The 26,417-nt window shown below is 38.9% G+C and overlaps 1 protein-coding gene and 1 long non-coding RNA gene across 7 annotated transcripts; one reads left to right on the forward strand and one right to left on the reverse strand.

Annotated features, from left to right (window-relative positions):
* Positions 1 to 293: 293 nt before the first annotated feature.
* MAP7D3 (MAP7 domain containing 3) lies at positions 294 to 26,028 on the reverse strand. Of its 6 annotated transcripts, XM_010715198.3 has the most exons (18): positions 25,890 to 26,028; positions 24,966 to 25,046; positions 23,409 to 23,572; positions 21,195 to 21,309; positions 20,218 to 20,250; positions 15,381 to 15,482; positions 11,815 to 11,940; positions 9,699 to 9,844; positions 9,225 to 9,355; positions 8,894 to 9,138; positions 7,498 to 7,633; positions 6,304 to 6,484; positions 5,150 to 5,254; positions 4,823 to 4,876; positions 4,040 to 4,133; positions 3,409 to 3,607; positions 2,071 to 2,366; positions 294 to 709 (listed from the first exon to the last, which is right to left on the reverse strand). In XM_010715198.3, exons 1-18 carry the CDS (start codon positions 26,011 to 26,013, stop codon positions 702 to 704), a joined length of 2,340 nt encoding a protein of 779 aa, XP_010713500.1. In that variant the 5' UTR covers positions 26,014 to 26,028; the 3' UTR covers positions 294 to 701. The 6 variants fall into 6 exon arrangements, with proteins under 6 accessions (XP_010713500.1, XP_010713501.1, XP_010713502.1 ...); XM_010715199.3 differs by having other exon boundaries at positions 294 to 2,366; positions 20,230 to 20,250; XM_010715200.3 differs by having other exon boundaries at positions 294 to 2,366; positions 9,699 to 9,820.
* LOC116216928 lies at positions 2,362 to 3,349 on the forward strand. The gene is made up of 2 exons (XR_004160628.1): positions 2,362 to 2,593; positions 2,701 to 3,349. It is a non-coding gene; the product is annotated as an uncharacterized LOC116216928 (long non-coding RNA).
* Positions 26,029 to 26,417: the final 389 nt, after the last annotated feature.

Here is a 26,417-nt window from a genome sequence, read left to right on the forward strand (position 1 = left end):
ACTGTTATGTACACAATAAAATAATACTTACACGAGTGTAGATAAATAATTCAAAAGGAAAACACTTTTAAAAGCATGACATGTTAAACTGCACTATCACAAACATATCCAGGTATTTAACAGTTCTGCAGAATATTAGTGCACAGGCTGTAAAATGTTCTGATGTTTTCCAATAGATTAAAACATATTAGTGATGACACAACACTGCATTTTGAAACCGCCAATATTTTTATGTTAGAAAATAAGACATTTTTCCAGAACATTACTACTGGTGTTCAGCTTTAACACACACATTGAGTAAGTCTTCAAGTGCCATTTTAGGAATACGCAAAATCCAGCCAGTAGCAAACTGGGCAAGTCCCCAGTGGCACATTGCTGTGCATTACACTGATAGGAAAACAAAGAGACTCAAACAGGTTAGTGTAAGGTCTGTAAAAGGGAAATGAGTGTTACTTGAACAAGGACATCCTCTCTAACAACTAAACTAAACAAATGGAAAAGGAACATCAGCACAATAGTCTCCCTGAAATGTTTCAAGGTGCAAATCTAGAAGTTTGTCAGCCCTCTCTGGTGTTATTTATTTTTTGCAAACTTGAAGATGGATAAATGTAAACAAGCAGCTTTTCAAAACAAAGCCTTCGGTACTTGATAGAGCACTGGATTACTGAAGTGCAATCAGATTATTTCCAGGTCTCAAGTGTTCACAGTTCTGTCCAAAGAGCAAAGAAAAGAAAGTGTAACCATCATACTGCAATGTATTCTACATAAATCTGTCCTCACTGTCAGAGTGTACATCCAGGAAGGTAAGCACAGAACCACCTCTTACAGTGCAATATCAGCACAGTAGCTTTTCTTTCAAAAAGAAAATATAGGAGTATTCATTTCCAAAGCTGTGTATGTAACTCTTAAAGCATATTATCTCTAAACACATTCAAGTTCAGAATTAAAAGGCAACACTTTCTTCACTAAGAAATGAATGATTTTGAGCGTAAGAAAATGCGATCAGCAGAATCACATGAAATCATTCTGTTCTCAACTACTCAGCAGAGGCCCAAAGGAAGTCTCAGTGTCCATCAGACCACAACTCACAAGACGCAGAGTGACAGAGGAGACTCAGGAAACAGTTCAGTCTAGAAAAGTGCTACACTTTAATTAAAAAAAAAAAAAAAAAGTGCTACACATCACTGAAAGAAACTGTGGATACCAAGTCTTGTTTCTTCCCACTGTCATTTACTTCATCTGTTCACGCAGTCGTTTATCTCATGGACAGAGATCTTCTGCTGTGAGTACGTTCACATGGGGTTTAGCTCCAACAACTGAGCAGTTTAATCTTAAGAAAATTAGCACACCAAGGCCTCTCTGACACTACACTCATCAGGGTCTGGGTTCTCAAGTACATGGGCTTCAGATGCAGCCTGATTTCTTCCAGAAAATTCTGAATGTTATGTGTGTAGCTTTATTACTCCTCCTAACACGTAACACAACCGTTTGTGGAATTTAAAGTTGGTGTTACTCCCCTTCAGTGAAGCAAAAGCCTATTCTACAGTAGAGGACAGGTACCTTGCCAGAGCCTGAAAGAGACCTCTTAAAGACCATGCAGGTCAGCATCAAGAAGTTACAGAACATGCCTAGGAGTGGAAAGGGGAAAGTAGCCGGGTCTCGTCTGTAGAGTTACATCAGACACCTATTAAACTGTTAGTATCTTCAAAAGTAACACGTTCCATTTAAGACATCTTAGAAGAAATCAGAATAGAAGAACACAACAGATGGGCTTGAGTGCTGACAGGGGATGCAGGAGCTAAACAGGAGCTTGGCTTTGTCTTTGGAAGAGCCTTCGTGTCAGGCCTTAGCTGCTGCATAGAGCAAATCGCTAACAAGGCATCAACTGGTGACTTCTTTTGACAGAATGCAAGTTGCAAGCACTAAAGAAAGAGCTTTCCCTCCAGTCTACACACTGGAGAAAGTGCCTTGAAAATAAGAAGCTGAAGTTAAGGCAAGGAGAGTAAAAATACAACAAAGTTAATTATCTAGCCAGAGGAGGAGATAGATAGGGAAATCAGCTTGAATTACCTGATGAAGAATCTATAGGTTTGGTCAATGAATTCACTGCACCATCTTCCTCATAAGTCAATTTGGGACTAGAAGGTATTGTAGCAGCATCATTCAAGTTTTGATTACAGTTACCAGCAGAGATGCTGTCTGAACTCAGTTTGGTTGACTTGGAATGTACTCCAATGTCAATGAATTCCTCGGAAGTCCACAGATCAGATTTTCCATTAAGATTCTGAATAAGTCCACTTGTATGATCAGCTTCATTAACACCCAACTTCACTGAGTCATCGATAACCATTTCTTTTGCAGGACGGCTACAAAAAGCAAACATTATTTGTATTACAATTTGTGGATTTTTAACCTCTAGATTCATTACAGGCCAGCCAATTAGTCTGCATACTTTGCAAAGCACTGCATATCCTGAAAGGCAATCCTAGACAAGCTCCTACAGCTGCCACGTGGGATCTCACTTCCAAGAACCAGTGCAGAGGAATGACTCACCACCATATAACCACTTTTTAACTATACTAAGACCTCCCAGGTAAGGTCTGGTTCCAGAACTGATAGTAGGAACCAGCAAGTTTTAAGACTTGCTCTGTTAAAATTCTATTTTAGTAATATGGATTTCTCCTTTTGTTTCCCCTCCAGTTAGACTTTTTAAATACAGAACCGATCCTCAGAAGACTGTATATCCTTAAACAGATTCAAACTCAGAGTGATGAATTTTCATTCATTTTTGAGAAAATAATGAAAATGTCTTCATAGTTCTCCACTAGGAATTCATTTTTTATCACTTTGCAAAGAGTTCACAATGCCATTTCTAAATCATTACTGTTTAGATAAGCAAATGGAACTAGCATCAGAAGACAAATTTTCCAGCAGTAGATGCAAATATTTTATGTTTAAGACGACAAATTTTGGAAAACGACAATAATATTCATAAAAGGAGGCATTTGTGTTCTATCTGGTGTTTCAGCACCACTGAGATTGTTCTACAGCTTTCTATAGGTTATTTTTTTTTGGTCCCCCTCCTCCTTGTTTAATGTTTTGTTAACGAAAAGTTACTTGAAGGGAAAAGATTTCAAGGCAATATCTTTCTTTGTAAGTAACACTGCTGTGTTGCTGGCAAAGCCAGTAATGTCAACATGTATCATCTGAGCAGACAGTTCTCTGTAACTGCCTCTCCATGAGCCACTATATTGACAGCAGTCACACACCACATACAGAAAAATACCAGCAAACTAGTGGGGTGCAAAATCTGATCCAATGCTAAATACAGTACTAAAATCAATTAAAAAAAAAAAAAAAAAGGAAATTTCTTGAGTGACAGAGAACTGCTTGACAGTGCAAACTCACCTGGAATCCTTCAATTCAGTAAAAAGTAGAGATCCCTCATCACTTTTCAAATCGCTGCCATTCATAAATACTTCACTGGCCTTCAACTCTGTCACAGTGCGTTGCTCAGACTCTGTAGAGATCAAGCTCCCTGCAGTCTGTACACAACCCTCTGTCTCCCCTTTGACTTCCTGGGGTAAGTCAATGCCATTCAGCTTTCCTGAAAGTGTGGGGGAAAGAAAAACAACATAACACAGCTTCAGGAACAGTGTTGCTATCCTAAATGAATAAAATACAAGTGTCAAGTTGACCCTCCCTTGCCAAAAATCTGAGGCACTGTTTCAATACAGAAATCAATCTAGAGACAAGCTGCCTATAACAATGTATTTGTTTTCCATCTTTAAAAATACACTTGTGAGGAGTGTATTTTTCTCACACAAATTGTTTTACATTTCATCATTTTGGATTTCTTCTGTGGTATGGAATTGGGTTTAAGAAGAAAGATCTCAAGTAAAAAGACTCAGTGGTACTTCTAGGACTTGCGTCTCAGGTAATCACAGTTGATGCCATTAACTGATCTGACGTTTTTAACACACCTTAAATGTCACTGAGACACTGAGCAACTTAGATCTGACTTATCACATTTCCTTACCGGGTTGATCAGCCTTCTCAAGTCCCAGCTCTTCCTCCTCTTCTATATCCTCTCCCTCCATGACCTCACAGGCAGACTTTCCTTCATTCTGCAACTGAATTCCCACAGTGTTACTCACAACAGCTCTCTCCCAAGATTTTCAAAAATGGTTCAAGCACAGCTCCCACACAGGACTGCTCTGCACCAAGCAGTAAGGCCACACTACTGCAAAGGCTAACAGACAACCTGCATCCATGGCTGGGACAGGGAGTCAACTAAGAGGGCTGCTGGAGCTGACTTGACTTTTCAGGTCACTCAACAACAAGCAGATCTGCTAAGCCAGAGCATGTAAACATGTGGGAGACTCACTTCCATCCCCTGCCTAGGAAATACTCCCGAGTTCCCTTTCCCCTCATTTCTCCAAGGTGTGCAATAAATATTTATTGGTTTTCAGCCACATGGTATCAAAATAGGATGGCATTTTGAACAGTAGGAGAAGGATGACTGTTTAAAAAAATAAAATCCACTACTAGCCAGTGTTTTTTGTACCTGGTCAGAAAGTGGTAATGCCAGATCACATTGTTTCTGTATGTGTTGACCAAAATTCATCAGACAAAGACTTCTGAAACAGCAGTGCAAAAGGATGTGTACTATGTATGCAAGCTATTGAAAATTATTCTGGTACACTAGAACTTGGACCTTCACATGCAAGCTAGTTTGAGGGTAACAGAAGAACAAAGGCTACAAGACAAAGACAAAGCCTTCTCTGGAAGGGCCTTTACACAAATCTAAGCAAATAAGTACCTTGGATTCGTTTTGATCCGATTTTCGTGTTCTTTTCATTATTTCTTCAATTCTCTGTTAAAAAGTGGAAAATATTTACAATGCTAGAGTTTTATATTTCAGCACTCTGGTTTAAATTTTCATCAATTATCATATATTTTCTTATTTCATACACTTACTACTTCACTCACTGTTTTTAAAGCTCACAAGTCACAGCTGACTTAAAACAACCACTACTACTTCTGCTTGAATGAATCTGAGACAGACTGCCTGCTCAGTTTATTTCAGTGCTAACACTTAACCCCTGTTCTAAGGATAAGGGACTTCTCTGCTTTTGAAACAGCATACCTTTTTTCTTTCAAGCCTTTCCTGCATATTTTGCTGCATAATTCTCTCTCTTTCCAGCCGCTGTCTTTCAGCCTCTTCTTGAGCTTTTGCTTCAGCTTCTTCCCTCTGAAAATAAAGAGAATAGAAAGAAAAGCATTCAGTGGAAAAACTCATCTCCAAGAATTCAAACCAGACCTGTTACAGAGATTCTGGTGTAACACAGACAGGAACTGCAGACAATCACTATTTAATAGGAGCACGCATTGCAGCTAAATGCCAGCTATACAGTTACTGATGTGAAATTTATACTACTATGACATTCAAAAACTGACTTGAAAAGAAAACAGTATGCATGGCTATATTATCATCATTCTGGATGTTGTTGGGCTATTTAGGCTTCAAACTTCATGACAAAGTTTTTCTAAGAAGAACAATTTATGAAGTAGCAGAACAGCAAGGAGTTCTGTATGTCACAAGCTTAATTCAAAAATTCTGCCAGTCAGGCATTATTGTTAAAAAGGAACTCTGTGCTGAGAATCTTCTGCGCCTTCTTCATTAGAAAATCTTTTTCACTACGACTTGAAAGAAAATAAAAGTACAGTCAACACTATGTAACTGTTATGAATTTAAGCAAGCTTTTAAAGAAATGCTTAGACACATATCAATGCTATCCATAAGATACAGCTCTCTAAACACAAACCATCTCACTACAAGCTCTCATCTGTAAAGCTGCTTTGATTCTCTAAATCAATCTCATTTAAAGAAAGTCCACTTTTTTCAAAACAGAGTTTCTTTCACTTGGAAAGATGCCTTTATAAGAAGGCACAAAGGTATTAGCTCTGGAAGACTATTTCTCAATTAGAAACACAGACTTGGAAGCACTACTGATCTTCCTTTTTACTCATGTGGGAACAGAGGACATCAGATGACTTTCCAGGCAGACCGACCATATTCTTATAACTCACAGCAGTATGTTGGTAAAACAGTCTTAATACAGATACATTTGTGTGTGCAAAATAACATCCCAGATGGCTAAAAAAACCCAAACAACTCCAAAATGTGTGCTTTTGTCCCGTACTTGAACCTATCAAAAGCTAACAGAAGTCACGCAGACTAAGGCAAGGCAAGGCAAGGACTTCACAACATTCTCCAACCAATCCCAGCTGAAAGCAAACCTGGTGCTGAAGCTCTGCAAGCTTTTCCTGTTCTTCCTGTTCTCGGCGGATTCTCTCCTCTTCAGCTTGTCTTTGTTGTTCCTCATAAATGAGTCTCTTTTCTTCCTCCTGCTTGCGGAGCTCCTCCTCCCGTCGTGCTCTTTCTTCAACTGCTCTCTTAGCCATTTCTTCTTCTCTGATTCTATGTTGTCAAAATATAAATATGCATTTGTAAGCATGCATGTGAGACAAACTAGGAAAGCAAGGATTTCTACTTCAGCCAATCACAGAGTAACTGCACAAGGACAGTTTCTGTTGTAGATTCACAGATGTCACCAGCAAGATCAGTCCAAGGAAATGCATAAACACTTGGAGGAAACTATGTGCACCTAGATGTTCTTTGCTGATTAAGACAAGTCCAAGACCAGTTGTTTCAATAATGGAATGTTCCACTGAGACGTGTATTATGAGACAACAACTTAATAACAGTTGCTGCATCCCTCATAGGAATGCAACTTTCAGTGTCTTAGCAAACCTAGTCAGATTTTAGAAACAACTTTCTTTTACAGCCTTAGTTCCAGTGATATACTGGAGGTGTCACACGGTCATACACATCCAATCTGATCCAATATGGGCATGGCACGTTTCTGATAAAACATCAATATCAGACTGCATTTAAGTTTAGGCCAGCTTTATACCTGTGAGTAGAAAACATACAAAATCTGATATTGTAATATTGTTCAGAGAAGCACACACAGGTAATTCTCGATCTGGTGTAAAGTCAGCACAAAGCTGTAATTTTTAACAACTTCTATCTGGCAAACCAAGGATATTCTGGTTTGTTGCTTTGAATTATTTGGCTGCAACATTTCTGATGCAGATGTAGGAACAGAAGAACAAGATTTCAAGTATTCACTACCTGAGTTCATCAGAGGAAAGTTTTGTACAGAGAAGCTGAATATTTCAAGACAACAAAGCGAAGAGTGTAAAAAGCACATTCTAGATTTGAAACAGAACTAGCAAGGATGACTGTCTGGAAAAGAAAGCAGTGATTTGCACTGTGACCACGCATCACATATATACTGAGGTACAGACTAACAATATACACAGCAACTTGTCCCATCTCAAACTTAATGCTTAGGGAAATGTACAGCTGAAATGTCCACACCAACCACACCAACTGCAGGAAGCATCACTCCCTTCTCCAGCAGTTACCTTTCCTCTTCCTGTCTCTGAATTCTCTCTTGGTCTTCCCTCTCTCTCTGCTCCCGTGCTAAACGCCGTTTTTCTGCCAAGATTTTAGCAGCTTCTTCAGCTGTGGTGGTCCCTGCTGCTGCTTTGCTACCTGACTCTGCAAAGTGGAAAAGAAACTGCTGTTAAAAAGCTCATGTAACTTAAAATTAAGAAAGACATTATCACCATACGATGACGATTCTTTTTTGCCACTAACATTTAGATCAGTCCCCATCACCCAGCAGCAAGCATTTCTGCATACAGAGACATACACGAGCCAAAGGGTGATCCTGATCCTGAAGGCGTGCTCAATGATGCTGAAATAATTCATTTCAATCACACTGTTCCAGTCATGCTGCAGACAATATGGTTAATGATACTCTCCAATTACTATGGTACTTTATAACATATTCCTAAAAGACAGACTCATTCTAGAACAATTAGACGTATCTAAAGAAAAGTGAAAAAAAATTGCTTCAGGAAATACATTAAATTTCCTTCAAATAAAATGGAATGCACATTCATGATTATAAAGAGGAAATATTAATTCTAAAATTTGCCTTCTTTCATAACATTAATGCCTTTGTATTTATAGAGTATCATTATTTTACCTGGCCTTGAAGGCTCACACTAATTACTTCAGTAATATCATGTGTTAACAACAAATCATTTTCCAATTTACATGGAGATGAGAACAGCTCCAGCTACCAGGTTAACAGGTTTTTATATAGCCTGCCATTTATGGCTGCTCATGCCCTGCCTGGTGTTACCATGTCTGAATCTCAGAGATACTATTATAAATTAACACTAAAAAAAAACCCACAAACAAATCTTGTCAGCCAGTTACATTCAATAAACATTTAAAGAACTCTGATGGCTATCAGTTACTCCCACTCTATAAATATTACTTTTCCATGACAAAGCTCATCTACACACTCACAGAATTAGCTCTCGCTGTCAGCAAGAGCAGGATAATATTGGTGAGGAATGCCTTTCTTTTCTAGTATTTCACAGATTAGCACATACATGTCTGCTTAATTTTCATAAAGCCTTCCAGCTGAGGTCATTTTAACAAACGTGACATTAGTTATTTTTTCCTTCTGATCTAAAGACAATACATTCAAAACACAATGCCATCATTAGGTACTTTAATACCAAAAATCTGCTTTTGTCCCACAGACACATAATTGCTACCTGCAGCTACAAAGCCTGATTTCACCAAGTACACTCAGCAGCTGAATCAGGCTTGTGTTATGTGCGTAAGAATTGTTCTTACAGCCCCAGGGAAAAGATTCCAGACTGACAGAGGGCAGCCACCAGATCTAGCACACAGTGCACATATCTGGAATAAGAGCCTCAGTCACAGAAAGGCACTCACCTTCTTTGGTCTTTGTGCTAGCTGCTACTGCATCCCTGTCCAAGGCTGATGGGGCACCTTGCTCATGTCCTGTTCCTTCTGCACTCTTCTCCTTTGGTTTGCTCTCTGCTTCAGTCTTCTTTTTGGTAATGTTGATAACACCTGGTGTGAGAGGTGGGCGTTGGATGGGTGCTGGTTTATGGATCGGAGTAGGAGACGGCGGCCTCTGTTTTGATATGCCAGGCGAAGGCGGGCGAGTCTTCTGTCTGCAGAAGTAAAGAACATTTTTCAGGGATAATGCTGAAAATCTCACGTACACAACAGAGCTAAGAGATCCAGCCAGAACACACACCTAACTGCAGATGGTGATGGAGGACGCTTCACCAAATTGGCAGGAGAAGGGGATCTTCTTCGGGCAGACACCGACGGAGAGGAAGGGCGCCGCAACCCAGAACCTGAGGATGGTTTCTCAGTCTCTGATTTCTAAGAAGATAGATCAAAATAAAATGCTCACTCCAGGATACATTAAAGACAGGGTAGCTGCTGCCATAAGCACAAAATTTTCAACAATGTGTACTTCTGCTTTGTGTTCCAAAACACAGACCCAGTCAGTATGTTACTTAAATTATCCTTCGGGAACCACAAGCAGCAAACAGCTTGCCTTTAAAATACTGGAAAGACCAAGGACCGTAAAATTGCAATTCGGTTTCAATACTGTATTTCTGAAGCATGTGATATAGGACATCTGCTGAATCAGGATCTCATCCTGAGCGCTTCCAAACCCCCAAATTAATACAAACCTAATTCCTCTGGAATTTCAACAAACCTGGGTTGGATCTGGTGAACTTGCATCAGATGAAGGTACAGAGGACTTCAATCTGTCGATGCTACGACTGCGCACGGGCACTTTAGGAGTTGGGACTGGGGAATTGATGGAACTGGCTGAAGCTGAACGAGGACAGAGGTGAGATTCTATAAAAGTTAGGAATTTGACAAGACAAAACAAGAACCAAGTGCACAGCATAAGAATAGGAGAAAAGGAAGAGGGAGAAAGAGAAAAAGAAAGATTGTGTGTTAGAAACCGCACAGAGAAACACCACAGGAAGTGCACATTGCAATGGGTCATGGACACAGACACCACCACCACACGATTAGTATTTTGGAAGCAACAGCACTAAGAACAAAACCACTCTGAAAGCAGCAATCTGACGTAGATAAAAATAAAATGCTTTTCCAAACAATGCTGCAATAAGCAATATGGTAATGTTACTTTGATTCCAGTCAAGCTGCATCTTATCACAACTGCTTCACAACAGTGTTAAAGGCTTATCATGATTCTTTACAAGTTCTTTATGACTGGTTCAAATTTTAAGCACGTTCCCCCCATGCTCATGGGGAAATCTTCCTTCTTTTCCAAGAGTTTCACAGCAGCATTACATGAGGAATCTGAGCATTACTTTACAAACCTATCTTGTGAAATAAGCATTTATGCAACATTATTTTATTCTACTTTGCTTCTCTGACCCCTATATTGCAATATTTTTGTGCCCTTTATCCACATTACAAAATCAAAATATGCAGAGAAAAAGAACCATATCAAGAGAAAAGGGTCAACTGTGAAACCACAATAGCTTTCATGTAGTAACTGTCAATCGTTTCACAAGTAATACAATTTCTTTCAATACTGTATTGTCTAATTACTTTTTTCACTAAAATAATCATAGATGGAAAAGCATACATATATATAAAAATCTGAAACTAGATGTGATTTATCTGTAGTATTAAAAAATTCTGACAGATGCCAGCAATTAGTTTTGTCACTTTATGGAAAATACATTTTATTTTTATATTTAAAGCATTTGTATAAGGAGAACTGCATTCTCTTTGTGCTGAAGTACTTTTAAGTAAACTGATAGGACAGTAAGTTATCTTTAATTCAGCAATAGTGAGTAAGTCACATGCTGTCAGCAACAGTGAAAAAGATGGCATTTCCCCACATGGCACAAACTGAAATATTCATGGTAAAATAAAAGTGGCATATAGATAGGTGTGCAAAAATGTGACCACTACAAACCAAAAACCTGAGTTTCATAGAAGGGGAGCAATGCAGAAATGTTACCATTACCAACAAGGATCAAGTTAAGTGGCATAAGATCAAAAATAAAGATGGAGGAATCTACTAAAGAGGAAATAAGCAAAACTGGGAACACAAGTTATAAGGTAAGAGAGGAGAAAGGACTCTGCATTGGTTCCACATACGTCTTTACTGGGCTATTCTCAACACCAGTAACGATTACAAGGCATGTGGGATGCAGTCAGGGCTTGCAGCTGAGATGATGTAGAAATTCCTGTGCTACTATTGAGCTGAGCCACTGTGTGAGCTTACCAGCTCTATTTGGACCAGTGTAAAATTGCTTGAGCCAGCCAGTAATGTGCTCCTGTTGGTGTGCCTCTATGCCTACAGTCAGCCTGAGTGAAGCCAGCTCAGGTCTCCCAGCCCTTATGGTAAGGCCATTCCTTCCCCATGTTTGTACATTTCTAGACCTTGCACTTATTCTTTCAGCCTCCTTTGAAATGATTTGTTGTTTTTTCCCCCCTTTTGTTTAATTTCCTGGTACTGTTTTCTGATCAGTCTGTCTCAGATTCATTTGAGTGTACACTCAAATGCAGATCTCTCAGTCAGTTAAGAACAAAACCCCAAACAAACAAACTGGCACCACAGTTTAAAAGCCAGTATTATTCTCTGGTTTTGCAAAGCAAACATGCAACACAGCATATGAATTGGTTGTTACTGACCCAAGAAAACACTGGATAAGTAATATTATACATAACCATATATCAGATATCTGATTCACACTGATGGGTAGCACAGTTAGTTACTGTTATGTTCTTGTTTGAAGAACAATTGCAAAAACCTTTCAGGCTTGCTGCCTTCCTGTTACCTGAGGGATCCTGTCCATCAGCCGACAATGTAGCAGCACTTTTACTCCTAGCTAAGGAGGCCTGAGTGGGGGCGAGGAGGCGACTGATTACGCTACTGTCCAGAGGACTGACCTGGGAACGACGAGCTAAATGATGGGAACAAATCAAAAAGGATCCAACATGAAATCATATAATGAAAAAGACAAGCAGTACAAAGCAAAGGAGGTTTGTAAGCATCATTGCAAATCGTTAACAGTTTTGGAAGAAAAACACCAAAGTCATGGAGATGGAAACTAAAACTAAAAGCTCAGAAAGGTTAAATGCTGCAATCTCTTATGCTGCACTTGTCCTTGGTTTGCTTAATACCAATTAAATTAATGAGGAGAATGACATGCATATAAAAGCAATGAGTGCTGAAGTCAGTTAAAATATGAAGTTTTTTTTACCAGCTCTTCAGAGCTATACACTCTGGATTGCAGGAAAGGTGTTCTGATGTGGTTTGCAAAAGCAAAGCCAATGATTATCACCGGGCAACACTCACACAGATTCACATGGCACCCAGCATTTTCCTATACAGGAAAGACATTCTGAAACAGAATAAAGTTTCCACTGCTGGCAACAGCTGCTAAAAAGGAAAGTTTCAGAACTGTTAACTCAAAAGGAAAAAGAGTGTTAGAGAAGTTTCTAGTCTTCTGCATTAGGATGAGGTACTAGAAAAGATAAATTTTAACAGTGAGAATACAGAGAACAAAAGAGAGTGAAGTGGTAACAGCTTTCCTCCATCATTCACATGCAGAGTTTAGACCAGCAGCAGGACCAGAAAAGAGGCTGTTAAACTGAACCATGAAAGGGAGCTCAAAAAAATACAGAAGTAAGGTTTAACCAAGAAGTGAACACATCACTGACTTTTACTATAGCTGAGTCCTGCCAGCTTCCAATCACACATCTCTCTTCTCAGCAGAGGGACAACTTACAATCTGTTTAGAGCCCAATCCAACAAAATTATGTCCTCCTTACAGGATTTTTTTTTTGTCCAAAGGAAGAAATTCCATCTTTACTATCTTATCTTTATCTCTAGGTAACTAAAAAGCCCTTAAAAAGTCCTGAAGGTTTCAGAACCAAAGGAAACCAGTGAAAGCAGTCCTATCCAAACTTTACTGGGAATGAGTTTTAAAGAAAGTATTCAGTTTTACGAAACAACCACCTGTTTTTCTTCCTTTTTCACTTTTTCTAGTTCAGGAGAAGAATGGGGTTTACTACTCATTCTATTCAAAGATGTGCTCCTCTTCTTTTCTGCTCCTCCTAGAGACCAAGCGTAAGGAATGTTACTTTAACAAGATACTTACATATATAATTTTCTAAGCTGCCATTCCCATGGTTTGCTTTTGCCAAGAAATCTACTACAAACACTGATCTATCATTATGAAGAAGTAGCTTCTCGTAGGCTAAATGGCTTGGCTACCATTTGTCTATTCTCCCCCCACCCTTCCCCTTTTAAGAGAAATAATGATTTATAGGAGGTTACCCAATATCTGGCACTGGAAAGCTCATAACTATTGTTTTGCCTCAGTGCATTGCAGCAACGAAAGCATGAGTAAAAACAGGTATAGTGAAACTGGGGCATGGCTTAAAGTCAACTTCAAATATCCCATCTATGCCTCCCAATTCTCCAGACCAAGTCGTTTCTAGCACCTTTCTGTTCCACCTGTGAACCTTTGACTGCTGACTGCTGAGAGTGTAGAGGGACTTTGTTATTCAGTCTGTTTAATGAGGCGCTTCGCTTTGCGGTACCTGGAAGTGAAAGTGCACTGATTAATTTTATGGGAAAGCTGAGAAGTCCCCTCCAACACCAGCCCCAGCACCCAGCATACAGAAGTCCAATTAAGTCACTTTGTACTATAGATAATTCAGAAGCAGAAAAACTGGATCAGGGAAGAATTACTCCGTATAAGCATTATTTCTTTTACTCCTGTACACTGCTTATCATAGAGACAGGATGCCAATCATACAGACTTCATGTCTGACCTATTAAGGTCATCCTTGTATGTCTCTGTGAATAAAAATTGAAAAAAAATGCTCGCATTCGCTGTAACAAAGTGCTCAGTTCAGCACATACACAGAACACGACTGAGGAAATCCCCCACTGATCCAGGGACAAGCTCCTCTCTCATTTCAGCATTTTGTCCCTCCACCTTCCCATACATAATGCAGAAGCAATCTGGTCATTTTTGCAGCTGTATTTTCCTCTGTCATTTGAATTTAGTCATTTTTCAGCAAGCATTTCCTCCTGAGCACCAGACCAAGAGCACAGAACTGCTATGATCTAAATCTGTCAGTCTGTCACCCTCTATGCCCAGCTGATCCAAGCGCTCAGAAGTTCTATCCAAATTTCTTCCCTTTCAAACGACCTGAGATTTTTCTTCTCTCCAAAGCAAACAAAGATTCAGAGAGGATTTCAAGGTAGACAGTAAGTTTGAAAGCAATTCCGTTTACTTGATAATTACTGGCTTCCTTTGTTAGGTGCTTAATTTGTACTCTACGGCTGTTTCTGACTCATACCCAGAGCTGAACCCTGCAGGCATTATATACAAAAATCATTTCAGATTGCAAGCATTCCCCAGTGACTCAGAGACTGCCCCTGCAGCTGTGTCACTATGGATATATATTCACCACTTTCCCCAGCAGGCAAAGAGTATACGAATGCAAGTTTTTCTGCTGGATCACCTTCCAACCTCAATCTGCAAAAATACTGCTAGCTGTGCCCTTGGTATGCTTGATAGGGGTTTTTCTAGCCTAGCCCGCTTGCACATACACAGTAAGCATTTTCCAATGGAACTGGAATCCACAGAAATTGTAGCTGATCTCTTGGAGCGCAAACACTCTCAGATATCCTTTAAAACAAACAGCCAAAGGAATAGTGCTTGTCCACTTCTATTCCTTGATATTGACACAGTACACCTACCTGGCTATAACCGCACTACAACTCCACGTCACAACAAACCAACCTACTCCCACCCCAAAAAAATCCCACTTCATGCATTCTTTTCTATTTGGTTATAACAAAATTCTAAGATTAAAAAGCAAGCACGTGTTCATAGAGTGCAGGACCTGCAGAAAAGAAAGATCCCAAACCTAATTTGATTTTTTCCCTCCACACAGGCAATCAAACGACTGTCTAAAAGAACAACTCAAACTATTCTTTGTACTATTTTTAGTTTGCTGGAAATTTAGGATGTAATTTAAGGCATGCAACCCTCTAAATGCTGTGAAATGATTTGGGAATCAATCATTCACCAAGATTGAACTTTAGTAACGTGATTCCAGAAATAATTACAGAAAACAACAAAACAACAAAGAACAGCAATCTTTACCGTCATTCTTCTCCTCTAAACAGAGATCACATCAACTGGGTGAAACCCCTGAACAGTCAGGCTGGATTAACAAATTGCATGAAATGCATTTGAGATGAGAACAGGAACTGAGTTATAGAGCAAGGGAGACAGAGGAGCATCGTTCCTCCTCCTGTCCCCTCCCTGCTAGCAGGTAAGCAGAAACACCTGCTACCAACAGAAACCCAAACACTTACTTCGATCAGAAGCATTTAAAAGTGCTGCAGATGATGACAAACGTTTATTCATGGCAGCTTCTGTTGGTTTGAGGTTTGCTGTGGAGGTGGACCGCTTGCTGGCTGTGTAAAGAAGTGGTTACTTTAGAATTCATCTTCATACCTAAGGAAGAACCTTCCACGCTTTCGCGAGGCAGCTTGGGAAGTATTACATCCTGAAGGCTACTTCAGCTTTTGGTTAACGAGAAACAGAGGTGTTTGTTTTTTTCTTCCACTGAAGGTTCTTGATACAATTAGCATCAGATGTAACACACAGAAAAGGCATTTAGTTTTAGTGGAATAAAGCCAAGGTTTTAAGCACATGTATGCAAACAAGAGACTTTAAGCCCTGTGCTCTTAACACATAAAGATGAGTGCTGAGGCTGGGTGCTGTTACCAGACTGCAAGACAGAGAAGAGAACATCACACCCTGAACAACATTGATTTCTTCCTTCCTAACTCCCACTCAGGTTGTGTCAGACCAGCTATTCAGACACTAGTTAACAAAACAAAAACAAAACAAATGCTTCTGGAAGGATGAAAGCAAGTCCTAAAGAAAGCCAAGAAAGTATTCTTATTTCCCATTACTTCCCAAGAGCTGCTTCATTTTAAAAATCTCCTGATTTTTGAAAAAAACTATTCCTTAAGCCCATGTTTCCTAGCAGCCTTCCAACTCTTCTGAAACGATTGTACTGGGAAGCATTAATCTATTTCTGCATACAAGCACATACACAGACATGTATAACATCACATCTCATACTGCAAAAACCTTAGGTTCACCACTAGCCTGGTAAAGACCTGCTTTTTAATTTCAAACTACTCCAGAGCATGAAAATCTTGGGAAAGCATGCATCTATTGCTATGGAAACTCACTATGTAGAAAACAGTAATGCACATAAAGCAATGAGGAGCAGCAATATAAAAATGAGAAATTCTATACATCTAACAGGAAGAATTGATTTTGCTGGCATACTGAACTGCAGAAAAGATTAATGTGAACTCATTAGTGCATAAGTAATGTCAAAGGCAAAAGCAGCACTACTCACCAGAGGCAGCTTCTTTTCCCTTTGGCTAGCAAGCTATAGCAGCTCCTTACAGCAAGAGCACAGGGTCCCTATGGATATCCCTGCCAGAAGCTATGGGGCTCCCTTGTAAAGCAACAGAGCCATGTGAAAGGAAAAGCACATTCTGCAGTTGAAGCTGAAGAAATTGAAAGCTCTTGTGATAGAGAATAAAGAAGTAAGAGGGAGAAAGGGGAATCTCTGATCATTCAAGTTAAGAAGCTGTGAGCTTAGATTTTCCTAATGCAACAAAAATGGTATTTAGTGAATGAAGCTCGAGTACTCTGATAACTAAAACAGCCTTGAAAGGTTTTATGTGCAATAAATCAGGAACTCATAACACTTCTCTGGGTGTTTTTGTAGAGAAACACTTCCCTCTAGTGGCTGCTTCAAAAAAAGGGAAAGAAAGGGGAAAAAAAAAAAGCACAGCTCAAACCTTAATTTAAGCGTGTGGGAGTCAAATGCCTCCTAACATCATGGAGATATTTACACACGCCTCAGTTTAAATTAGAACTTCAGAACTTGCATGAAGTCTGAGCCTTGGTCTATGATCTACTGAGACCCAGAAACGTAAATCTTGCCTTGAGAAAAATTACACTAAGACAAGTATTTCTACTTCAGCAAGTTCACAACTTCTGAAGGTGGTCTGCACTGTTTAGCAGAGACAAACGATGAAACTGCTGGTAGGAGACTCGAAAGAAAAAAGTATAGTCTATAGATAACCATTCAGATAAAAAAATACCCCAACTCATGACTTCACTGAAAAAAATCGAATTGGTAAAGTGTATTATTCACACTGAGATTTTACTTTTGTTTCTCCAGGAAAGTTTATTTTGCATTAATTGTCTAAGATCTTTATAACTTATAACTGCAAGAAGCACATAGCATCATTCCACAGGTACTAAAAAGCTGTTATTATTTAATGGAAGGGAAAAACTAATTGTGGCAACAAAGCCAAAGAAAGAATGGGTAACTGGGTAATGAGCTGTGAAATGCAGCATCTTAAATATATCACTATGAGAGGGCAGCTCTCACCCCTAGCTTCTCAGAGCTTCACTGAGCGAGGACATTGCCTTTATAGGGTGCATAAAATAAGGCGAAATAAAATCAGATTCTCTGCCTCTTCGTTCAAGTTTCTACTAAGATAAGGAATCTTTTTACTTCAAAAAGAGAGAATGTAGCAGCCCAATTTCTATTCTAATAGCATAAGCCTCCAGGTGTGCCCAAACGTTGAGTTTTGCTCAGCAGTCATCACTAAACCTCCCTCACTTACAGGGCTCTGTCATTAAGGATGCTTTATCACACAGCCCTGCCACTTCTCTTGGCAGACCCACACCCAGCACTTTTCATCTCAGCACTGACAGCAATGTCATTAACGTAGCATTTGACTCTGGGGCTTTCATCAATTTTTAAGTTTCAGGCCATCAGCAGTGCATTTGGTGCAGTCTGAGTGAATCACATTCCGTAGATAACACAGAATGGCTGATGGCTGGTGAGATGTTCAATTATATGGGCTTTACCTTCCAGAGCACATCAGCTCTATCACCACAAATGCTGCTTTACCAGTCAATGTTCCTGCACATTACTGTTGACATGGCTGGTTCGTGGAAGGACGTCTCATTTTATATCTGTAAATCTATAAAATTATATATATATATATATATATACAGACATATATACATATTTATTTGTATATATAAAAAATTCTTTTTTTTCTGCAGCAATTCTAAAGACAAGAAAGGCTTACACAGCATATGAAATAAAGAACATTTGAAATCTGCCCCCTGGTGTTCTTCATTTTTAGAAATGGGAATGGAGCCTTTAATCCCAAATCCACAGCAATTGATGATGGAAAAATACCATCCTGAAATCTGCTCCAGACGTGCTGATGGAGCAGGTGCATTACTCAGCCACAATGACGTAATGCAGCAGAGCTCATATGGTGTCATCTTCCCCAAACCCACAAGTAATTGTTCTCTTTCCAGCAATTAAATGAATATAAGGTGAAAGAGATCACAAAGATTTTTCTTAGAAATCTAGCTGGATTTATGCATCTTACATGTGTGGGTTTTTTTTACGTAGATTTTTAACAACCACTAAGCAACAAGCTCCCAGAAAGTTAAAAAGCAAAGGGCAAACCTAAAACAGGAATAAATATGAAAAGAATGAATTGTCATGATTTTCCAGCCCAGCAAAGACAGCTGTATGTTGGAAACCTCAATCTAAAAACTAACACAAGCTTAAAACAGTGTGGATGCATTAAAGAGTTCTGGTCAAATACCGTGCTGTTTATCTCCACAGTCACATTTTTCAAAATCAGTGCCAAATTATTCAAATTGGTCTCATATAACAGAACGTAGGTGCTCTTTCTGTTTCTACTTCATGATGCACAAGGCACAGTTAAGTTTTTATCTTCACATTAGGAGCATGTTTGTTGGAAGACACTGTCTATTTTTAATGTGCTTCAGCAGCTCTGTGGACCAAGTCTTCCTCCACGATCAAAGGACAGACAGGACTTGTTTCCTCACATCAATTAGGAGAGAGCAAAGGGCATTATTTTATGCTTGATAAAAAGTTTAGCTTTAAAATTAGTTCAGTTTTAAAATTAAAGATAGAAAAGAATACAGGAGAAAAAAAAAATAGTGCTTTTCTAAACATGCAAGACAAATGTGATATCCTGCTTTCTAAGTTCAATGACATTTGGTAGTGTGAAATACAGGAATTGCGTTTATACGTGTACCCAAGGAACATATGTTTAACAGGTAAACCAATACAGTGAGACTGGCTAATTCTGGAGAAAATGAAGGATTCGTGCTGTGCAGAGAAAGGGATGAGAGAATGAAATGCACATGCTTCTCCTGTGCAGCCAGAATAAGCCATGGTAGTTAAATCATACTCAGACTTTCATTGCATTTTCAAGCCTCATATTGTCAGCATTATGAGACAGCTGTGTTGAATTAGTAATGCTGTGAGCATGCACAGATTTTCAGGCCTCAGATTTGGCTGGCTCTCAGCTGAGAGCTGTTGCCTTCAACTAGCTACATGAAATAACTGCATATTAAACATACAGACTTCACAAATGTATTACTGTTCCAAAGGGTTTCTATGAATGGCTCAGTCTGTACACTGGCAAACATAGGAATATGAAGAAAATACATTTAATATACAGACTTAAGTTAGACAACAGGACATATCTGGCTTGCAAAACCCTTCATGGAAAAAGAAACTTCACACAGGACCCATTCCCTTTCACAATGTCTTAGCAAAAAAATCATCTGATTTTACAACTGTTACTTCAATTGCTGGTTAAAAACAAGCAAAACCAATGAGAGACATCCTACAAACAAAAATTAAACCAATGCCCACTTTTTAAAATTAGGAAGCAATGAAAGGACTCAAATTTTCTCATTTTAAAAGAAAAGCTTAAACTACTCAGTCAATTTATGGTCAAATACACTGAGGATTTCTCCTCTCCTCCCCACATCATCTTTAAAAACTCAAATGCTCATATCCTCTCCTTCAAAATTCCCTCAGGACGCCATGACTTAAGCTGTAGTTTAATTAGCTGGGAGGGACAGTTAAAAACGTAGAGGACTGCTTTCCACTTAGGGATCATATTCCTTGTACAGCTGGCCAAGATCCAGGAAAAGTTCGACACGAAGATGGTTTTCTTTAGTTTCAGAGAAACAAGAACTCAAGTTTAAAAGCTTAGCAGTGAGCATAAGACAACAGAAAAAGAACATTTTGGAAATCAATACCACCAGTTTCACCTTCATCTGTGGTCTGTTGCTCTGTGGAAGAAGAAGGTTCATAAGCTTAGTCACAGGGTATAAAAATAAACGGTGTAAGGCAACTAAGACTGGGGAAGCTGGGGATCATAACGATAATTCCTATCACAAGTACTTTCAAACATGTTATACACAAACCTTACAAATCAACACTCAAGCTGACAGGAAAAAAACACTACTGAAAAAAAAGCTGAAACACACGGTTCAATTGCAGCAATTCAGAAGATAGGCTGAACTGAAGAGTTTTTGGCTTTATTTTATTCCTGGATAATAACAGATTTTTAAGTCACTTATTCCCCTCCAGCTAGGCAGTACATAAAAGGCTCCCTCCCAATGCAATCCCAGTTGGCTGCTCTGATTTCAGAATATTTACAAGCAAAAACAGTAACAGTGAGAAGCATGCATCAATATGAGCTTCAGTTAGAAACTATTAAGACACATCACTTAATCTAGGACAGAAGTTGTTCTCCAGGAAGCTCAGACACAGCCCACTGTACCTCCTTGCCCATTCCTGGTCATTCAAATAATCAGTTGGTATTCTATAATGGCTAAGGTTGTGTTCAAAACATTTTAGATAGAATACTACAGAATGATTTTTTGGGGTCACGTTTATCACCACTCTCAGCATAACATTATACATATTGCAACAGAAGAACTATTTTAGAATTTCAGAGTTATTTTACAATTATATATTACAATTCCCTTATCTGATGCGTGGGGACTACCAATGCAATGCTGCCAGGTATATATTTGCCATGCAATTTCCATTTAGCCCTTTCCAAAGTCAAAACCAGCTTGTATCTCAGCAGTACAAATAGGAACTTACCCACGGATCCTGTTATAAAATCCAAGACAGGAAAAGATCCTCAGGTCTCTATGAATAGCACTAACCTGCCTTACACCCATAATATTCTGCAACTAACTATGCTAGGAAAGGTGCTACTTACCCGTTTTGCTCTCTGAATCTGGAGTTACAGATCCTCCCCATGACCATCTCTTCTGCCGTGTTTCCAGTCGCTGACTCCGTTCCAAGGTACGATGCAGAGCTGCTTCGTGTCTCTCCTGTTAACAAACAACACCTCTGTGAAGCTGTCTATGTAAATATAAAGCACAGGTATGCCAGAAGACAAAACATACAGTAAGATTTACAACTTCTTGTTGTTTTTAATTTTGTTGCACATTATGTGATGCACCATCACATAAAAAAAGTTAATGGCAATTAATGGTTTCAAAACTGTGAATGTAATTAGGCTGAGCTAAAGCACAGATAATCTATTCTACTCTTTACTTAAAATAGCCACCAGATTTCCTATTCAGTAAACAGCACTACTTACTTTCTAAATAAGGATGAAGTCCAAACTGAGCAAAAATAATTGCTTATTCTTTAAATTTACATTCTGCAGTTAGTTCTAAGAGGTGCTGAAAACCCTCCAGCATAAAATACCAGGTCTAAGCATAAGGTTAATTGTTTTTTCAGAAAACAACACAAAACACTGACCCAAGTACTTCCATATTGACATTAATACAAATACAGTGAAACCAGAAATAGCAAGATATGAAGGCAAAACTGCAGAAAACATCGATCAGCTGCAGCCCACAGCGATCACTGCTGACAGGACAGAGCACCAAGCACAGCTCTCCTGCCTCCAGGACAGTAAGTGCTTCTGTGGGAATTTCAGCTGTTGTGCTTAACGACAGACTGCAACCATGCTGGACCATTTATTCTCCATTAACAGCCAGCTTACGTGTGTCAACAACAGATTTCTGCACTGGAATAGTCACATCCCAAGCGATCTTTTGAAGCAGTATTTACTGCTGATGCATTACAGTAAGATGCCGAGGGGACTCGTTATCAGAAAGCTTCCCCTCCTGAGGACGTAAGACTTTCACCTTCTTTCAACATCATTTCACAACAGACAGTCACTGTGTGATGCAAAGCAAGCTTAGAAGGAAGGATACACTCCATACACAGACAAAAGATAAATGTAAGAGGGTTTTCCTTGCCAAACCACCTAGCCCTTATGTAACCTTTCTGTAACCTGCAGATGGTATTTCCACGAGGCATCTCCTGTGCAGTAATTCTTGAAAGTCACAGTAAAAGACTAAGTTTTGCTTTATGAACAAAAGAAAGTCAGTTATCAGCTCAAGATATCAATGTAATCAGTTGCACAGCTGTACAGAATAACTGAGTAATTGTTTTAAGACAAGTATCTCAACTCTAGCCATGCCAAATTGTCTTCAAGTCTGGCTGAGACAGAGAATACTTATTTTTCCAGTGCCTGTGATTGTGCTTCCTTTGCATTATCTAAAGAAGGTGATTAACTAAATGAGACTTGGGTAAAGTATCCAACAAGAATGTGGCAGACTCTGTATTTTCTGATGTAGTGTAGATGAGATCTTGCTGACAAATACTGCCTTAAGATAGTTTATTTAAAAGCAATTATTTTCTAATGTCAGAGTCCAAATGTCAAGATCTGTTTTCACTTTTTAGTTGAAAGAGAGGTTTACAGGTCAACTGCACACTATCTTCTTACCTGCCAGATGTATAACTGTGTACAAGACCATCATCTTCCAGGGACCAAGTACAAGACAATGTTAACCCAAACAAACACTCATCAGCTAGTCCTGCCATTGCTTATCACTGTGCCTATTTAAAACACACCCACCATCTTCTAAATGTCATGAATAAATGTATTGTAGGCTTAAAGCATACCTCATGAAGCATAATGCATGTTATATGCTTAAAGCAGTTGCTTGAAAAGATAATACCACACTGGGCTGTGGTCAAGGCCCACCCCAAACATTTCTGCTTGTTCTTCAAAAATGTAAACTATTCCATGAAGTCCAAATGGAATATCAATCTGAACACACCCAAAAGCTGATTACAGAGAATGAAACACCAATAAAACATTGCCAGACAAAAAAGGTAAAAAAAGAAATAAACAAACAAAAAACCCACCCCAATTCCTAGAACAGTGTAACAGGAGCTGGACTCCCAGAAGACACCCAGCCAGACTTACACCCTATTCATCAGTGACCACTGCAAGTTCTCACAGCAGGCTTATAAAAGCGTGTGTGTGTGTGTGTTATTGTTTTTATTGCTGACACACTGCTTCTGGCAATCGACCCTTTCATAACTAAAGAACTTCAAAGCATAATACCTTTTCCTCTTCTATTTTTTGTTTTCTCTTTTCTTCTACAGCTGCCCTCCGTTGTTCGTCTTTTTGCTTTTGTTCTTTTAGCTTTCTCTGCCTTTCTTCTAACTGTTTCTCATACTGGAGTTTTGCTTTTCTCTCCTTTTCAAGGATTTGTGACTCTTTGGCAGCTGAAAAGAAAAAATTGAAATCAAACTTGATTACTCATTGATATTACAACATAGATTACAGGCAAAAGACTACCAAGCAAAACTACCACCAGGCAAAATTATCACCCCTTAAAGTTAAAACACACACCAAGACTAGCTAGTAGTGCTGGATGACACTGCACATGATGACAGAGATACCTTTAATTCTGTCCACAGGATGGCAGTGAATTTGAACACTTTCTGCCATTACACTTCACAGCCCAGACAGGAAAATCAGGATATGTATAAAACCTGTATTATACACACACCTTTCTTGCCATCATAACAGTGAAATCTTAGTAAGTAGTAACTGAGTATCAAAGGGTGGAATTTTTGCATTTTGCAATTCTCTCTCATTATTTTTTAAAATAAGATATAACAAAAAGATGTAAAGCACTGAGTGACAAGATAGGAAAACCCTGCAGATATATTGCATCTGAGATCAAAATAATATTGCTATTCTCCACAGCTGTGTAGTTTAGCAGAAAGCTTCAGCTCTTCGGACAAAAAGCCAGCAGTTGAATACACAGCAAAGGTATTTGCTTTGGCTAGACAGATGAAATGAGCCAAGAAACAAGATAATTACATTAACAATGCATTTGTACTATCTACATATAAGGCTCCCAGACTACTTCTAAATTTATATATGTCCTGGTCCTATTTTCTCTCTGTTCCCACTCCTGTGTGTCTTTGCACATACATTAAGCAATACAGAAATGCAGGCCAGGAAAAGACTGCTCTTCAGCAGCTGGGAGACTGAGAGTAAGGACTGCAGGCCATACTGGGAACCTTTTATCTCTTGCTGCATGTTTATAAACTGAGATTCACATCAAAAGCAATATAAAGCTGGGACAAAGTTTTATACTTTAAGTCTCAATTCTTAGCTGAGATAAAGCAGATACTGCTGTCACTTCAATCCAGGAATCTTTTCAAGTGTGCTAGGAAACAAGAAAAGCAGTGTTCAAGGCAATCAAGCCATTCAACTAGCTATATTCTTTTTGATTTTCTCTGAATCAGTGTTTCCCAAACCTCAGTTTTCAGGAGTGGTTCTAAGCTAAGGGTTATTATTTCAGAAGTGTTTTTGTTAACACTGTGAATACAAAGGCAGCTAATTTTGCCTGCTGGTCTCCAGAAAACTGAATGTCAGAAATGACATACAGCTTCAAGAAGCCACAAATCTCTGGAATATTTTCCTCTCAACTCTAATACTTCTCCTTTCAGGTTCACCAATGGTCATGAAACAATACCATGGGCAGATTGTTGTTTGTCCACAGCAAGCTGCAAAATAAGTGACTGAACAAAGAGTAAGAGAATGAAGTATTATTTTATCACAAAGATTTTCAGAAATTGTATTTAAGGTTGTACATGAAAATACCATTTTGCTTTTCCCGCTCCTCTCTGCGCTCCCTGGCCAGTCTTTGCCTTTCTTCTGTTCTTAGAGTGGAACCATCTATCACTGTCAAAAGAAAAATTGAAAACATGTAATTGCCCATTATTTTGAACACTGAAATCTAAATATTCTAAGCCTTTCCAACTGAAAGGCTTATAGAACATTCTCGGAGAGAAACTCACCAGCAAAGCACTGCACACTTTATACAGAGATTAAAGTGCTCAAATGGAAAATTCAGAAGCAGCTGAATACCCTCCTTTTTCCTCTTTCCATTCCCTTACTCCAGTCAATCCTATATTTTTAATGAGTGCAGCAGAAAGTATACAGCAAATTAAAAGGCCACTGTGTACAGTCAATAGAAGGCTTGAACAGACATCAGACGTGCTGTGACAGCATAGACTTATTCCAAATTCAGCTCTGATCCTTACTCTTGAACGTATTAATTCCTACTATCAAGAAATACAGGAGTCTAGGAAAATTCTGTCTGGGCATCATGCCAAATTCAAAGTGCTGCAGGACAGCTACTTTGCAGGCTAAGCAGAACCAAGACTGCCCTGGTCTTTGCAGTTACAAACACCTGAATTTGAGCCAGAAGTGAACTGGTAAGCATCCCAGAACACTAGGAATGGATTCATCTTCACTTTAACACCCCGCAGAAACGATAAGCAGCTTTACCTGTTCAATTTTTTTTCAATGTTTTTCAGTTCAATTCTGAAAGCCATAAACCAAAAGCTGTCACCAGAACCATACCTTCAATGACTGTGACTCATCTAACAAGGGACATTATGCTCTGATCTCCCAAGGAAACGGCATCAAACTTCTTTAAAGGAAGTTTTGTGTTCCTGTCCTCCCCAGTAACTCTCCCTATGAGCCCAATGCTTCATGAAGAACAAGGACCAATAATTATACCTGGTTTAGTTGCTGTTTTTATGTTTATTGAGGTCTGGACTGCAATAGGGCTGACACCACTTTGGCTTCTTCTTTCATCTGCTATGGCTTGGGCTGCAGCAACTGCAGGAAAGGAACATTCCATATGAAGACAATCTCTAAAACCAAGATTCATTAAATATATAAAATAAATGCATCAAATCCTATTTGAGGTTGCAGATCCTTTTATTAAATAACTAAATTGAGACTGCTGATCTCTTAACCTTTCCAAAGAGATTTTGGAGGTAGTACAGCTTTTATTTGCAAGAGCAGCAGAGACAAAAGCTTATGCTTTAGAATGTGTAGGAAAAACAGTTTCAAGAAAAATTTAACTTATTTAAGAGTGAATTTTTATCAGGGAAAATATTTAGTAGAGTCACGAGTCTGACTTAATAAAAATTCTTTCCTATCACTCATATATTGGCAGGATGAAACAAATATATGGCAGACTGTTGGCAGTGGTAGAGTAATATTCTGATGAGAGCCAGGCAGGGAAAAGTTTCTGAGCAT

Source organism: Meleagris gallopavo, chromosome 9, assembly GCF_000146605.3.
Source record: "Meleagris gallopavo isolate NT-WF06-2002-E0010 breed Aviagen turkey brand Nicholas breeding stock chromosome 9, Turkey_5.1, whole genome shotgun sequence".
Lineage (NCBI taxonomy): Eukaryota > Metazoa > Chordata > Aves > Galliformes > Phasianidae > Meleagris > Meleagris gallopavo.